The 15,798-nt window shown below is 37.2% G+C and overlaps 3 protein-coding genes and 1 pseudogene across 13 annotated transcripts; 2 read left to right on the top strand and 2 right to left on the bottom strand.

The window, feature by feature from the left end:
• Positions 1–2,549: 2,549 nt before the first annotated feature.
• LOC125214365 (flavonoid 3',5'-hydroxylase 1-like) lies at positions 2,550–4,398 on the bottom strand. Its single transcript, XM_048115362.2, has 2 exons — positions 3,437–4,398; positions 2,550–3,352 (listed from the first exon to the last, which is right to left on the bottom strand). The coding sequence occupies exons 1-2, from the start codon at positions 4,352–4,354 to the stop codon at positions 2,717–2,719; spliced, it is 1,554 nt and encodes a 517-aa protein (XP_047971319.1). The 5' UTR covers positions 4,355–4,398; the 3' UTR covers positions 2,550–2,716.
• Positions 4,399–7,615: 3,217 nt separating this feature from the next.
• On the bottom strand, positions 7,616–9,858 carry LOC125211487 (tRNA-splicing endonuclease subunit Sen2-2-like). 7 transcript variants are annotated; one of them, XM_089068099.1, is made up of 4 exons: positions 9,590–9,851; positions 8,004–9,122; positions 7,780–7,911; positions 7,616–7,703 (listed from the first exon to the last, which is right to left on the bottom strand). In XM_089068099.1, the coding sequence occupies exon 2, from the start codon at positions 9,117–9,119 to the stop codon at positions 8,391–8,393; it is 729 nt and encodes a 242-aa protein (XP_088924225.1). In that variant the 5' UTR covers positions 9,120–9,122; positions 9,590–9,851; the 3' UTR covers positions 7,616–7,703; positions 7,780–7,911; positions 8,004–8,390. The 7 variants fall into 7 exon arrangements, with proteins under 7 accessions (XP_088924225.1, XP_088924227.1, XP_088924226.1 ...); XM_089068101.1 differs by having other exon boundaries at positions 7,616–7,911; positions 8,004–9,125; positions 9,590–9,858; XM_089068100.1 differs by having other exon boundaries at positions 7,616–7,911; positions 9,484–9,858.
• A 917-nt stretch (positions 9,859–10,775) lies between these two features.
• Positions 10,776–13,850, top strand: LOC148931118 (pentatricopeptide repeat-containing protein At1g06143-like; annotated as a pseudogene). Its single transcript, XR_016136988.1, has 2 exons — positions 10,776–12,866; positions 13,730–13,850. The product of XR_016136988.1 is annotated as a pentatricopeptide repeat-containing protein At1g06143-like (transcript).
• On the top strand, positions 13,823–15,202 carry LOC125216307 (uncharacterized). 4 transcript variants are annotated; one of them, XM_048117991.2, is made up of 3 exons: positions 13,823–13,951; positions 14,024–14,307; positions 14,716–15,202. In XM_048117991.2, exons 1-3 carry the CDS (start codon positions 13,865–13,867, stop codon positions 14,726–14,728), a joined length of 384 nt encoding a protein of 127 aa, XP_047973948.2. In that variant the 5' UTR covers positions 13,823–13,864; the 3' UTR covers positions 14,729–15,202. The 4 variants fall into 4 exon arrangements, with proteins under 4 accessions (XP_047973948.2, XP_047973947.2, XP_088924230.1 ...); XM_048117990.2 differs by having other exon boundaries at positions 14,729–15,202; XM_089068104.1 differs by having other exon boundaries at positions 14,737–15,202.
• The last annotated feature ends 596 nt before the right edge of the window (positions 15,203–15,798 follow it).

A 15,798-nucleotide genomic window follows, 5' to 3' on the forward strand; every position in this document is an offset into this window, starting at 1 on the left:
TTATACAAATTTTCTTATGTTTATTAAATATAAACTCACTAATGCCAGGAATCAATTCAATTTTTATATTATTTTTGGTCAAAGTCTAAGAGAACAGTCTTGGACTCATGGAAATTAATCGAGAATAATTTTTTAAGAAGATTAAAAATAAATACTACTCCTAGTAAATAAATAAAACGATAATGGACAAACCTAAGTTGTTGACAAAAGAACAGAATAAGAAGATTTCTATAGTTTTAATGTGTAAAAGGGGGATGTTTTCTATAGTTTAGGCTTTAGAATTAGGACATACTTCTGATAGTAGTAGCTATTTTTTTCAGATAACATTCAAAATATCGCAAAATTATCTTGAAATTATTTTTTTCAGATTATTTTTTTCAGTTCACTGAGGTTAATTGTGCCATTTAAACGGAGGGTAAAACCGTAAATCAAATTTGGGGTCGTGGGTGGGCATACACGTGCTTTGACCTCATCAGCTTGGCCACCATATAGGAATCCTATGCGCTCAAACAACCCCAACATATTTTGCAGATTTGTATTTTACCATTTTGCCCTCTTCAATGTAAAAATTTGAGTTTGTTGATCTTACTTATTACTCCTACTAAATTTATATAGTTACTAAAAGTGATCGAACTTAATTAATTAAATAATGAGTGAATGTGAGTAACCTTCTCTTTTAATTCTAATATTTTAAAAATTATTATTAATGGCATTAATTTTATTGATAATATAAAAATAAATCTCAATTTATTCTTTTATTCATTTTTTAATTATAGAGAAAATGAAGTAACATGTATAATAAATTTCATTATTTTCTTATAACGAGCAAGGTTAATTAGATACCTAACTACATACGCATGACTGATAAAAAAATATGTACAATTATAAACTAGTAGACTTATCAAAATAATAATTCTATATATTTGTTAGATGGCGACTATCTCACAATTAAAACAACTAGTCGAATCGAGAGATACTAAGCAAAATAAATAATTTTACTTAATTTTTCACACAAGGATGAATCACGAGATTTGTAGTTTAGACTGATTTATGCGTTGATATATGTATGCGAAGCAATTAATTATACGTAGATTTGTAGTTTAGAGTGAAGATGCATGATTCACAAGATTAAAAGAATTAGGTCCTAACTTCAAAGAGAGAAGAAAATCCAAACTCCTAAGCTTCTGTAATTTGTCATTGTTGGTATCTAGCTATACATGTAGGTAGTCGAGTTAGTCAACAATAGTAGTGTGTATTGGCCTCTTTTATTGAAATTATGTGCATCAATTGGCATTATTTACCAGTTACAATTAATTAATCCGTCTAAAGTTGTTGGGGGAAAACAATAGTGAAAATTCTCTACTTTAGCATCGAAGAACTTTGGACTAATATGACTAAATGTGTATAAGCTGGAATCCATTTCATTATTTCCATGTGAAAGTATATAAAAGAATGCAATTCAAAGTTGGAATTAGGATCACAACTCACAAGTTTTGGTTCTATACTAGTATTTCAACACGATTTGAATCAATTATTTACTGTTGGAATATGCGTTAATATTAATAATACCTGATAGATATGGAACTTTAAAGAAAATGGTGCATTTTTTAATTGATAAATGAATAAATTTTATAAAGTTAATCTAGGCCTGTTAGTTGATGCTCTCAAAGTACTTTATTCGTCCCATAAAAATAGAAATATTTGGGACGACATGCAAATTGGTTAATAGGAGAGAAATTGAAAGAAAAAGTTAATATTACTTGAGAATAAGACCGACCTAATAAAAAAGTACCAAAAATATAAATGGATATTTTTATGGGATGAATTGAAAAGGAAAAACTCTTTATTTTTATGAGAAAAATGAAAGAAAATGAGTTTTGTGTGTACTAATCAAGGACCCAACATATTAAAAAAAAATGGTTAAGTAATAGAATAATTAGTAAATTGTACTAAGTGAAAAGGCTTATAATAAAGCCATATTAATTCGTGTACGAATAATTAATGACGACCACATACTAAAAAAAAGAATCAAAAAAGATGAAGTGATCCGGATTGTTTCACTCTGTATCGCTAGTTTGATTGGCAAAAAAAATGTTAGACCACACATGTATATGACTCTCAATATGGATGAGTTTTAGGGAAAGAAGAAGATGATGATGATGATAATGAAGTACAGAAATGGCATTGTTTTTATTTTGGGAATATTGGTGATGGCGTTAAGTAGAGGAGGAGAGGCGAAGAGGGAAGCACCGAAGCCGTGTTTAGAAGGATGCAAGCCCATTTGTTTGAACTTAGAGGGCGCTCTCGACACCACTTGCGACCTTGCTTGCTACCTTGGCTGCACCCAGTTATTAGGTAAAGGCAAGCGCAATTCGCTCATTCCAGAAAGAACTCCCGATGGTGCTCCAGCGCCAGACTCACGCCCAGAGTCATAGAAATTCAACCAAAAACCAATTGGTGATAGGAGAAATGGCTTATGAGACTAATATAGTTATTTCAGTTCTTACTTTACACCAATGTGAGATATTGTTATATTTTTATCTGCTTCATTTGCCAACATAAAATTTTTTGATTAATTTGCCATAGTCACAAAGTTAAGCAAACCAAACTCACTATCCTATTCTTTTGTTTTCCATTTCATGCACTAAGTTATAAGATAGGTTGGATACAACATATGCAATGGCTCAATGTAACACAGCATATGTAAATATGCAAATTAAATAGGAGGTGCATAGCAATGTGAAGGCAACCTAGGAGTGAGCCTAGCAGCAAGTGGTACAGCTTTCTGCAAGGCCAGCCCGAACACCTCCTCCATGTCCATCTCTGCTGCGCCGGCCGGCAAATCCCATTCGAAAGAGTGCACGAGCGTCGCCAGCAAGTACTCCACTATTACAATCCCCATTCTGCTGCCGGCGCAGATCCTGCGCCCCGCCCCAAAGGGAATCAGCTCGAAGTGATTCCCTCCGGGCTCAATCCCCTGCAACCCTGACAGAAACCTGTCAGGGTTGAAGTCAAGGGGATTCTCCCAAACGTCGGGATCTCGGCCTATGGCCCAGATGTTGACGCTCAGCCTCGTGTTCTTGGGGATGTGGTAGCCATCGACGACGCATGCATCCGTGGAGATCCGAGGCAGGTTTAGCGGCGTGGAAGGGTGTTTTCGGTATGCCTCTTTGCATATGGCTTTGAGGTATGGCAGATTTGGGACGTCGGATTCGAGCAAACGCCGCTCTCTCCCGACGACTCTGTCCATCTCTTGGTGAGCCCTTTTTTGGATGCTTGGATTCTTGATCATCTCTGCTAATGCCCATTCTATTATGCTCGACGATGTGTCTGTCCCTGCCGTAAATAAATTCTGCATATGTATGCAAAGTTACAAATTAAATTCATTGTATTTGTAAAATTGATCAAATTCAAGATTAAGGAGAAAGTAACAAACCAGTAAAAGGGCTTTAATATTGGTGGTGGTGAGCTTGCAATCATCATCATCATCCTTACTCTCATCATCATGATTTGCCAAGAGGGAATCAAGAAGATCTGGCTTGTCGTTGCGTTTGTAGGTTGATTTCAATCGATCATCCAACATCTTCCCGATCAAGCGATCCCACTTCTTGTGCAGTTTCTTCATCCCTCTCTGAATCCCCTGCAAATCCATCCAAGCAAGCCATGGAATGAAATCACCAATGTTGAAGTAGCCAGCTGTGGTCATGAGCTCCACCACCATTTCCTTGAACTCATTCATCTCCTTCCCTTTCGTCACGAAAACTCTCCGGCTCAATATCACCTGCCCGATCATGTTTGCGGTCGCGTACACCAGCATCTCCGGCAACCCCACGGCCTCGCCCAGGCGGCTGGCCTCGTGCATCGCCGCCAGCATGTGCCCCGCCTCTGCGGTCCGGACGTCGGCCCACTCCTCCAGGGCCTTGCTCCCCAGCATGTGGAGACTGCTCAGCTTCCTCAGCAGTCTCCACTTGGGGCCGTACGGGGCGAACACCATGTCCTGAGCGTTGTATGCCAGGATAGTGGCGCCCGCGTTGACTGGCCGGTTTGAGAAATTAGCGTCATGGACTTTAAGGAACGCCCGCGCCGAGTCTGGCGTGGACGCCACGACCATACCTACTGTGCCCATTTTCAGGTACATGATCGGGCCGTAAGTTTTGGCCATTTTTGCTAGGGCGACATGTGGCATGTCGCCCAGCAAGGGGAGGGCGCCCACCACTAGAAATCCCCTCGGCCCCGGGGGCAGAGGGTTGCCGGTGGTGCTCAATTTTGAGATAAACATACGGATCAAAATGTAGAGTAAGGATGCTACAACAAGTGCCCTAGCAATCAACAACATATTTTCTTGGGCTTCCATGCTTGCTATCTGAAAATATAATTTGAGTGTGAATGTTGTCTTCTCTTAAAAAGGATATTTATATATAGGAAAGAAGAATGTTGGGTGGATAAGTGGGTAACTCATCACGTTTGGTTGCATCCAACGTTCAACGATATACAAATTTGTAGTCCTAACTAGATTTATAAAGATGGTCTTTTATAGGTGTGGTGTGTTTCAATGTGGACCTTAAATACATTTCGACTACTCACTCCCGTCCTGCAACAATAGTTACTTTTGGTTGAACACAGATTTTAATGTACGATTAGTAAAGTAATAGAAAAGTAGAAAGAAAAGTAATTAAAATATTATTAGTGGAAAGGGTTCTACCGAGAGAAAATAATTTCCAAATTTAAAAAATGCATATTATCATTTAAGGAACTAAAAAGGAAAGAGTGTACATTCTTGTGAGACAAAGAATATAATATACATATACTGCAAGCCCCATATCCGTTTTTATTTCCAGTTTTTTTCCTCTTGAAGTAACAAAAAAATTATGATACTAGTACTAATTATATTCATATTATTTTCAAACTTTCCAAATTTATTTCTCCATTTAATAGAAATGATAGGACCTAATAAATAAAATGATACGACCTGCCAAATTTTTACGTAGCCTAAACTTTTGTTTATGTCCAATTAGGAATAAGGTTGCAGGACCATGGAACCATAGTTATTGTTGCGTGAGCATACAAATTTATTATCTTCACATGACACTTAAATTAACACTCTATCCGTTCCATAGAGCATGCACATTTTCCTTTTAATCCGTTCCATAGAGCATGCACTTTCTAATTATAAAAAAAAAAAAAAAAAAAATTCTAATAAAGTTAGACTTATTCTTCACCAAAAGTGCATATTTTTATGGGACAGATGAAGCACTGCTATAACTTTTCAAATTCGCAAATGCATTACACTTATTTACAATTTTGGCACTACGTGTCCACTTATTTTGTTTGCCGAAAATTAAAAGTAGGCAACAGTGTGAATACTGAAAAGAAAAAGTAATGTAATTTTACTTGTTTTTATTCTCTTGCTTTTCCTATATAGTAATATACTCCCTCCATTCCAATAATAAAGAAACACATTCTCATTTTCTCTTACTTTATCATTTATAGATCCCTTCATTTACTAACACTGTTTTTGTAAATTTTCTCTCTTTTTATTTACATTATTATTTATGGGTCACATCATTCACTGATAATATTTCAACTATATTTTTTTCCATCTCTCTTACTTTACCAATTACAAATTAAAACTCGTGTCGTCCACAAGCGGCTTATTTTTACAAAAAGAGGAGTATTATTTTTCTCAGATTTAGAATCCTTACATATTTACATATTTAATATTGACTTATATAATTATTATAATAGTATAAAATAAGAATAATTATGGTGTTATAATTAGTAACTAACAAATAAATTTAATGGAATTTAAAATTATGAATCTTAATAATGAAAATAATAGTAATAAGTTTAGTTATAATAATAATAATTATTATTATTATTATTATAATTATATTATTATTATTATTATTATTAATATTTTCTTAGTTAGAGTGTATGTTATCAAGTGATTCATATTCCTTTTTAGATTCTCCTAAGATAAATGAGTCATTTTCTAATCTTATCCATTTAACTAACAAAATCACATTTCCTTAAATCGCGTGATGAAAATAAATGCCACACTTAGTGAGGAACGAAGGGAGTAACTTATTGGATCGCCCTTCTTCATTCCTTCACTTTCGAGATAGTGGTGAGTATTCGGTTTTTGGTTCATTTTTTTTTTGTCGAACCAAAATGTTGTAAAAGTGAAAATCTAATAAAATCAAATTATCATATAAATCGTCCAAAGCCTTTGTCCTAGCGGCAAAGAGCTTAAACATTATTGTATGAGGTGCCGAGTTTGAGCCCTCTTGACGTCATAATTTTCCTCCTTTATATAGGAGTTTATTGTAATTTTCTCCTTCATAAAGAAGTACGGAGTAATTCTTTTGCAAAAAAAAAAATCATAAAAGTTGAACCCAGAAAATTGAAATCTTTGAGATCTGAACTGTTAAAACCGATGTGAACTGAAAAATCGCAATTGTATAAATATATCCAAAAAATATGAAAACCCAAACTACAAACTACAAAAATTGAATTGAAAATCAAAATTGCACAATATATCCAAAAAACCTAAAATTAATTCTCTATAATTAACACAAAAACAATATTGTATCAACAAATTAACATGTGAACGAACTACAACCTCTATAATATCTAAATTATTATACATTTATTAATATAAATAGAGTTTATTTTAGATCTAATATGTTGTATATATAATATTCAAAAACGAAATTTGGTTATTCGAGTTTTTTAAAAGTTTTAGACATCTCGAACTTTAAATTTTGGTTTGGTTCAGATCGGATATTTGATTTTCGGGTATCTTTCTTATCCATACTCCAAGCAACATCTTCATCACGTCTCGTCACTCTTCAATTTTTCATTCTTCAATTTGGATTATGCCTTACATGAAAGTGTTCAAGGCTTCATTTGTTTTGCGAGTCATGGACCAAGTCTAAAGTTGACAGAGGTTCTTTAACGGGCGTTCCATGACTTGCGGAGCCACATGATAACAAGAGATACGACTATACCCCCAAAAAACTTCCAAGTTGGTCGAGGTCCAAATTACCATTCCTCGTGGAGTCTCTTATACATGTTTATACTTTTGCAAGTAGTAAATTATACTCCCTATGTCCCAAGAAAGTTGAGTTACTTCCTTTTTCGCACTTTTTTTTTGAAAAAATTGTATAAAATAGTTAAAGTGTCTTAATAGTAAAGTAAAAAATGAGAATAACTTACGATTTTTTCAAAACGAGTGCAAATCGTTTTGTGCACTCGTTTTGAAAAAACCGTATAATTAGTTAAAGTGTTTAAATAGTACAGTGAAAAATGAGAATAACTTACGATTTTTTCAAAACGAGTGCGAAAAAAATAAATAACTTAACTTTCTTTGGACGAAGGGAGAACATTTTTAACGAAGAATGTAATGGAGAAAATGCAGGAACGTGCGGATTATAATTTATAATGTCATATATTTACAGTTCCATAAAAAGAATGAAGAATCTTTATCTACACATGATAAGAAAAAAAAAAACAAACCTTTTTACTTTTTCAATATCAAAACCTATAAGTGACAGGTTTAAATATGAGAAATAAGATTGAAAAAATGGATAACATGATAAAGAAATATTGATGATGAATCAAAAGAATACCAAGGAAGTTTATCAATTGGATCCCGAATCCAGCCAATGCAACTTTATTGTGCCATACACAGATTTATGACACTGCACAAAAAGGAATCCCAATTGAGTAAAACAACACCAAATCTGAAAATCAGCAAAACAATGGAATTAACAATACACTTCCACAAGCAGACTGAGGATTAACATTCAGGTCCATATTAAGTCCAAGCTTCACTTTCTCCTCATCTCCAGCTCTTCCACAACTGCAATTTTTTGCGAGATTTCTTTGTGATTCCAACTTCACAATCACCTATGCAGAAGAACTACACTATGATCACTTCTCACATTTAACTATACATACAACAATAAACAAATACTAGTAATATACAGATGAAGACTAACCAGCAGTTGGGGTTTTTTCAAATCCTCTTCGGTAAGTAGGCTATCCTCATCGATCAAATCATCATCATCATCGTCATTAATCTGAACTTTTGGTAGAGCTTGGGAAGCCTTTTTTAAGGCAAAAAGAAGATCCAATATTGGTGGCTTCGTTTCCAATTCAAAACTGGTGATTTTTTCGATTTTCGTTTTTTTTTTAACATTAAACATTCGCTTCGCAACTCTAGCTACACACCCCACAAAATTTGAGTCTTTAATAACAATATAAGAACATGGAACAAGAATCTTTGTCAATAAAATTGTTATGTTAACAGTCTGCATCGTCGTATAATATACCTCTATAGATACAACATCCCTAATTTATGCTTGGAATGGATGATTTATATCATATCATTTCTTCACTATCATAGTTTGATTCTCGCGACTTACCTCAGGATTCCACCTTGTCACAATCCTCTCCTCGACAGAATAATGCTCCAAACGAGAGAGAGAGGCGGTGTCTTCCCCGTTTCTGCTGATGTGAAGAACCAACAAGGTTTTCGCAACACTGCCACAAAGTCGAAGTGTGCAGTGAAAATCGGACCAGACCTTCAACCGCGCATTTTCACCATCGCCATCCTCATCAGCCAAGGCAAGGACTGCATATTCGGAGTGCACGAAAGCTGGATGGTAACGGTAGGCAACATAGTCGACACCGTATTGAGACCCTGCCCTCACCACCCAGTTCTTCCTGCGAAGATGAGAATACGCTTTAAACAGAACAGGGAAACCAACTCTCCTGGCCACCATGTAATGCCACAGCTCTTCATCACTCTTCGCACACTTATTTTCACCAGCAACATTGATGCATTTCAAGACAGAGCACAAGTATAGAGCTTCCTCGAAACTTAGTTGGTGCCATTGCTTATCCTTCTCTGCAGTTATAACAGGACGACCAATACAAGCACGGTACAGTAGTTCAGTTTGTTCCGGGAGGGCTTGCAGAAGCACCGCACTCCCTGAAAGCAGTCCTTGAGCATTGGATTCGATCAGAGAGGTTTGAAGCTTCGAGATTATTTCAGACATTGGCTCTGCTAGGGCTTTTGCTTCGGCTGTTTTCCCTTTCCATCTCGGGGCCATTTTCTGCTTCAATAAAATAAGAGTATGTGAGCACACTTGAGTTAGGCAGCAACAAGAAATGCAGGAAAAATGAATCAAGACAAGTTAGTGTCTATGTTGACATTTTCTTAGTTTATTTTGCAAGTCGAATTCAGAAGATAAATTCTTGAGATCACTCTCTTTTAATTCAGGATTAATTTGAACTTCAATCAAGAACTAATCTAGTTATGGAAATATAAAAACAATCTCATTCTTTTCAAACCAACACAATACACCACAATCTAGCCTAGCAGACCTATGGAAGACTATACACACACATACAATATATCAGCCGAATCTCATTCCCCATTACACATCACCCATTCCAGCTGCAGAAGCTTCTCACCTCGTCAAATTTTAGATAAGCAACAGGAGATCAAAGCCTCTTCACTAAAGTTGTTGATTGAGACAATGGACTTAGCTTCACCGAAAATAATGGGGAAAGGATTTACCTGAAAATAGTGATTTGATTGAGTTGAAAATAAAGCTTGGATTTTCTAACTCCTCCCTCACTCTTTCGTTTTCTATTTCTCAGATTTTTGAATGGAAGTGGTGGTGAAATTTGTGAAATTCTCGTGCTTCTATTGTGAGCACGTTTACATATATGGATTTGAATTTGTTGAGGATTCGGCAGAGGAAAAAATCTGCAATTTATTGGAGGATTTGGCAAATTTTGCGGAAGAAGAAACACACGTAGAATTGGGAAAATCAGATGGGATGAAGAAAAGAGCAATTTTGGGCCTTCACAAAACAAATGGGCTTCATCTACCATGAGTTGGATTAGAAGGATTGGGCTTGATTTTCCTTTTCTTGTAAAGAAGAGAACATAGATACGCTCATTGGTGATATTGCAAGTACTGAACTTTGAAATTCTTTATTTTCTTTTGGTAACCAAAGAGAAAGTCTGGTATTAAAATAAAACTAATGAATATAAGAAATATATATTCTTTCATATAACAATTAACTACGGAGCTTCATTGGGACAGTTTCTAATACATACATCTTCCTATGAAAGCTATAGGCATAATGAGACATAAAGTCAGCATCAAAGTTCCATCTATGCACGTGTTGTACTACCACTGAATCAAAATCCTTCAATAACTCCTACACCCCGTGCATAATTGCCCGACAACAGATGAATACCTTGAGGCGCCTCATAATCGTAGAAACTTCGATAAAACTATCACTCTCTACCTCCAACTTTCGAAAGCCCAAATCTTGGCTAGTTGTAACCCATAATACATAACCCAAATCTTGACTAGCATTGCGGAAAAGTCCTCCCCCAAAGGCACAGCCCGAGCTCCCTTCCAAAGAAGCACATGTATTTAATTTGATAGTATCTAGTTAGGAGGGAACCAGCGTACCATTATTGTAGTTCTATTCGCTCCAACTCATATACCTTCTACATCAATTAGCTTCTTCCACTCTACATCAATTAGCTTCTTCCATTCTACATCAATGTCCAAGAGCTGCAAACAAGCCTCCAAATAGGCGTGCAATGAAACATTGAACTTTGCCATTCCATAAACTCTTTAATCGATCTAGTAAAACGTGAAAAGAACTCGAATCGCGTGGACAACACTTTCATTAATTGCTGAAACATTCAAAGATGACATACTACTTAGCTTCGCGAACAAACTAAAAAGAGAGAGAAAAATTCGAGCTGGAGGAAAATTAGATGAAAGATGTATACAAATCAACATAAAGCTAGCAATGAAAATCCTCTATTAAATGGGTTTGTAACTGGATTCGCGGGCTGGATTTTGAGTGGATGCGAAAACCGGTTTTTAAGGAAGCGGTTCCTCTACAGTTGAACCTATTCACTGTGTTTGTTTTGTAAAACAGAGGAAGTTAGGAACGTCGAGTTTATATGTTTGTAAGGAACTAAGGATACCAACATCTCTCTCATGCAATGGAACGCAGAGCTCGCGCTCACACACGCAGCCCACCACTTGAAACGCTGCTCAACTCCCAACCAACTCCAATCATGGTATGCCCTCTTCCTCAAAACCAACACTGCCCAAGATTGCTTCTTGATCAATCAATACATCACCGCTTGCTCCACCCACCGCATCATAGATTCCGCAATTTTCGCATTCTCCCAAATTCGAAACCCCAACGTATTCGTCTACAATGCCCTCATCGGAGCCTTCCTCACCTGCTCCCGCCCTCTCCAAGCCTTGCGCCATTACACCCGCATGCTTAGTAACGCCGTCCCTCCCACCAGTTACACATTCCCTCCTGTAATTAAAAGCTGCAAACTTTTACAATTCACTGGAGTCGGTCAATGTCTTCACGCCCAGGTGTTGAGAAATGGGTTGGGATCGCATCTTCATCTTCAGACCACCATGGTTGATTTCTACTCTAGTTTGGGCATGCCTGCCGAAGCCCGGAAAGTGTTCGATGAAATGCCGGAGAGAGATGCATTTGCTTGGTCCACCATGATATCCACCCATGTCCGTGCTGGAGATTTCGATTCTGCTAGAAGGGTGTTTGATGAGATGCCCCATAAGAACACTACAGCTTCGAACACCATGATTCACGGATATGCTGAAATCGGTGATGTGGATTCTGCTGAGGCTCTGTTTTATGCGATGCTTGAAAGGGATGTGATTTCTTGGACGACCATGATCAATTGTTACTGCAAACGGGAGATGTATCTGCAAGCCTTGGAGCTTTTCGAAGCGATGAAGAGCACAGGAACGAAACCTGATAACACAACGATGGCGACTGTGATATCGGCTTGTGCACATCTTGGGGCTCTAGATAAAGGGAAGGAGATGCATATGTATATAATGCAGGCAGAGTTTGACATCGATGTTTATATAGGATCCGCGTTGATTGATATGTATGCCAAGTGTGGGGCTATGGAGAGAGCACTGGTGGTGTTCTTCAAACTGCAGGAGAAGAATCTCTTCTGTTGGAGCTCGGTGATTGATGGGCTTGCATATAATGGATATGCAGAAGAAGCATTAGCAATGTTTGACAAAATGGACAAGGAGAAGATTGAGCCAACCCATGTTATCTTCCTGAGTGTTCTTGCAGCTTGTGCTCACGCTGGACTGGTTGAAGAAGGTAAACGTAGATTCTCCATAATGACTAGCAGATACGGTATCCTTCCTGAAATTGAACACTACGGTTGCATGGTCGACCTCCTATCCAGAGTTGGTTTTCTTGAAGAAGCACTAGTCTTGATAAGCAGCATGAGAATGCAGCCGAATTCTGTTATTTGGGGCGCTTTGCTAGGCGGCTGTAAGCTTCACAAAAACTTAGAAATTGCTCAAATTGCTGTAGACAGACTGATGATTCTTGAGCCTGATAATAGTGGGTATTACACCCTCTTGGTTAACATGTATGCTGAAGCAAATAGATGGAATGAAGTGGCGAGGATTCGGGGAATCATAAAGGTGCGAGGAGTGGAGAAGGCGTTGCCGGGCTCTAGTTGGATAGAAGTGAGAAAGAAGATGCATCAATTTGCTGCTTCTGATAGCTATCATCCATCATCCAAACAGATAAATCAAGTCCTAAATGTGTTAGATTCCCAGCTCAAGCTCTTGGGAGATGCGGCTCAGCTCGATCTCGTTGGGTGAAGTGAAGGATGCAAACAAGGTTTGATTTTGAAGGACATATAGCATGATAGAAGGCATGAGGAAAGGAACGTTGCCCCCACAATGAAATGCATTTCAGCATGCGTTTGTTCCAACAACCCAAAGCTAATAAGTGTTTGGGGTAATCAATACTTTAATGCCAGATTCAATCATACACTTTTTAAATTTTATTTATTTATTATTTTATTTTTGGTGATGAGTCGGTGGAACTTAATTTTTCTTGATAATATTTGCCTGTACTACAAGTCCAAGTCTGCAACTATACTGGTGATGATGTGTACAGATTCTTGTATTTGAGCCCACCCATTGAAAACAGAGAGGTGGTTTGAAAAATCAAGAGTACTTCCTAGCGATAAGAGTTGGGTTCTTTTGCCTATAAACAAAGATTGACAAGTTATGTTGCTAAAAATAATCAGAACTGCAACTGGATAGTACTCCATTTTTTATCAGTAAAAGTATAGTACTAGTATTTTGTTGTGCTGCTTATTAGGGTTTTTCCTTGCTTATAAGAAATTCTCAGGTGAAATATCTCAGGTTTGGGTGTGCTTCCACTTGTGGTCTTGTAGAGACGAACTGAGTAACAAATTTAAAATTTTCATGACTATGTGTTGTTTCCCATCATAATTCAAAGCAGGTGGGGCCTGGTGGGGTTGGTTTTGTAGCATGGAAAAAGCAGTTAAAAGAGTAAAACAGTGTGTGTATTATGAGATGTCGGATAGTTGGATGCCTTTTCAAATCTGTCTTTGGATCATCCCCCCCACGTTCCAGCTAAGCATATCACTTCTTTTTGTTCTTTCTTAATTCAGCTCTGAATTTTTCCTTCATCTTGTACTATTCCAGTTGTTTGTTTTGCATAATGGGATCATGGAGGTTGATTGAGTGCAGTGCATTTTCTCTCCAGGAGGGAAAGATTGTCCTTTTCTTCTCTTTTTCCCTGACACGAGAAATCTACTTTTTCTGATTCTGCTGTAACTACTGTCATAGGTATTTTGTGTGAAAGAATCTGCCACTGATAAGGTTTCAAATAATTGCTTGTTTGTGAATCTGCTGAATTTGGAAGATCTCTTCATCTTGAAGGGGAGAGAGTTATCAATTTAGATCTTATCCACAAATTAAGGGATGCTTTTGCAAGAACTGTGCAGGATTGCGAGCTTCATCAGAGACTGTCTCTCTCTCACATCATTGTCATCATCTTCCAGCACATTGGTAATTCGGTTGTTGCATTAGTATGAGCTGTCGATGAAGGACGAGACTTTGATGCCGGTTTTGTTTTGCAAGATTCACTGTCCATTCATCTGCTTCTGCAAACCCTCTGCTGCTCATCTTTACACTTCCGCTCCACTGAAATTGGAGGGCTCTCCACATGTAGTTCATTCGGCTTTTGCTGTTGACAAGTCGCCTTCTGTGGTTGAAGAAGCGTCGGTAAATGGCACTAAAAATTCTGAGACTATGCTCAAGAGCTGCATTCGGGAGCCCCAAGGCAAAGAGGCCGGGAAGAAAAGAGTAGAGTGGAAGGACAATACAGGGAAACAACTCGCTGAGATCAAGGAGTTCGAATCCAGGTGGCTACTTTTTCTGTTTCTCTCCGCACCCTTCAATTTATCTTATTTCATTTCAGTGGTTACTCATCTACAGCTAATAAGTTTTATTTTATCAAGATTGATTCTACTTCACTAGTAGTTTCACCATGAAATTTGTTGAGAAGGGCAGGTTTTTCGACCTAAAAGATTAGTTACTGATGATTTGAGGTTTATGCGAAATGAACTGACCTTGCTTGAGCATATAAAACTAAACGACGAACTTCTCTTACTTAATGATGAGATTTTAGGGATGGCTACAAATATGATGATCAAGCTACCATACTAGATTGTGAAGCCTCAGTTTCTAAACCAAAGCTACAAGCATCCTTTTTGTTTATTTCGGGGGGTTATTTGTTTCTGGTAACGAGTGCTTTTTTGGTCTAATGATAGATTATTGCCTTAGCGAAACAGGAGACACTCTCAATGAAGAGGATAGCAGCCGCTGCCATTGTGCCATTCTCTGATGTAGCTCTCCATCCTTATGGAGGCTACCTTGCAGCGTGATCTCTGTTGACTTGACTGCTGTCGTGATTGTAGAGGAAGATGACGGTCTAATTATTCTTAGATCTGCAGTTTGAGGTTCGAACCTGCATTCAATCTCTCTAATGAGAGTGGGGATAGCTTCTGCTACTCTCTAATCATCCTCTTTTCTTTGCACAACGAAGAAATGCATATACTCCCATTGGCCCTTAACCTTGCACTGTGTATTTTAATGTTACTAATAATAATATCTCAATGCATCAAGTTTCTGGAAACAGCAGTCTAGAGTGATGGCGGTGCATCTCTTTTGGAAGAGGTATGCCGATAACCTGAAAGCTGTTGGTGGGAAGTTGCTACTACAGTTTATTAGAGCTTTGTGTCATGCTTTTTTTGCTCATGGATTCAGTAGCATTTACTTGATGCCACTGTGAGTTTTCTATTGTGATTAGTTGTAAAATACAGAATGAAGGGAACTGGCAAGATAGGATCAAATCTGTAAAACTAAGAAGGTTAATATTTTCAATGCTAAATTACAAGGTTTGATTGACAGAATCTCAAATTCTCAATGTATAATAATAATACTAACAAATAATCCCCTATTTCTTCTCCTTTCCCATTATCGAGAGAAATCGCAAATAAAAATAGTTAAGACAGATCAATCAATATTCATGCTTGCTTGCAGCAAGCTTATATTGCTGCATAGATTAGGGGTAAACAACCTTCCACCTGACAAATTTATGAGATTATTTTATGCAATATTTGACGATAAATTATGAGATTATTTAGCAGCAAAAAGAATACGTCGATAAGCCTCGTTTTGTAGTTAAATGAGGTTTATGCGTCTGCAATAAATTAGAGAACTAGTCTTTTGTAGTTAAGAAAAAATATTACAAGAATGTTATTTTGAAGGGGAATGAATGGAGCCATTAGTTGAAACATACCATTATCCGATACATTGCACAAAAATTTACGAGAAGCTTTGAACCCCTATAA

This window comes from Salvia hispanica, chromosome 3 (genome assembly GCF_029641045.1).
Source record: "Salvia hispanica isolate PSC_SH4W2 chromosome 3, Shi_PSC_v1, whole genome shotgun sequence".
NCBI classification, from domain to species: domain Eukaryota; kingdom Viridiplantae; phylum Streptophyta; class Magnoliopsida; order Lamiales; family Lamiaceae; genus Salvia; species Salvia hispanica.

Excerpts from the sequence above, each read along its gene's own strand:
- LOC125216307 (XM_048117990.2), top strand. The coding sequence starts at position 13,865 with ATGCTTTTGCAAGAACTGTGCAGGATTGCGAGCTTCATCAGAGACTGT. Across the intron at positions 13,952-14,023 it reads CATCATCTTCCAGCACATTG|ATTCACTGTCCATTCATCTG; the intron begins GTAATTCGGTTG and ends TTGTTTTGCAAG. Across the intron at positions 14,308-14,728 it reads ATCAAGGAGTTCGAATCCAG|CGAAACAGGAGACACTCTCA; the intron begins GTGGCTACTTTT and ends TTATTGCCTTAG.
- LOC125214365 (XM_048115362.2), bottom strand. The coding sequence starts at position 4,354 with ATGGAAGCCCAAGAAAATATGTTGTTGATTGCTAGGGCACTTGTTGTA. Across the intron at positions 3,353-3,436 it reads ATATTAAAGCCCTTTTACTG|AATTTATTTACGGCAGGGAC; the intron begins GTTTGTTACTTT and ends ATACATATGCAG.
- LOC125211487 (XM_089068101.1), bottom strand. The coding sequence starts at position 9,119 with ATGGCCCCGAGATGGAAAGGGAAAACAGCCGAAGCAAAAGCCCTAGCA.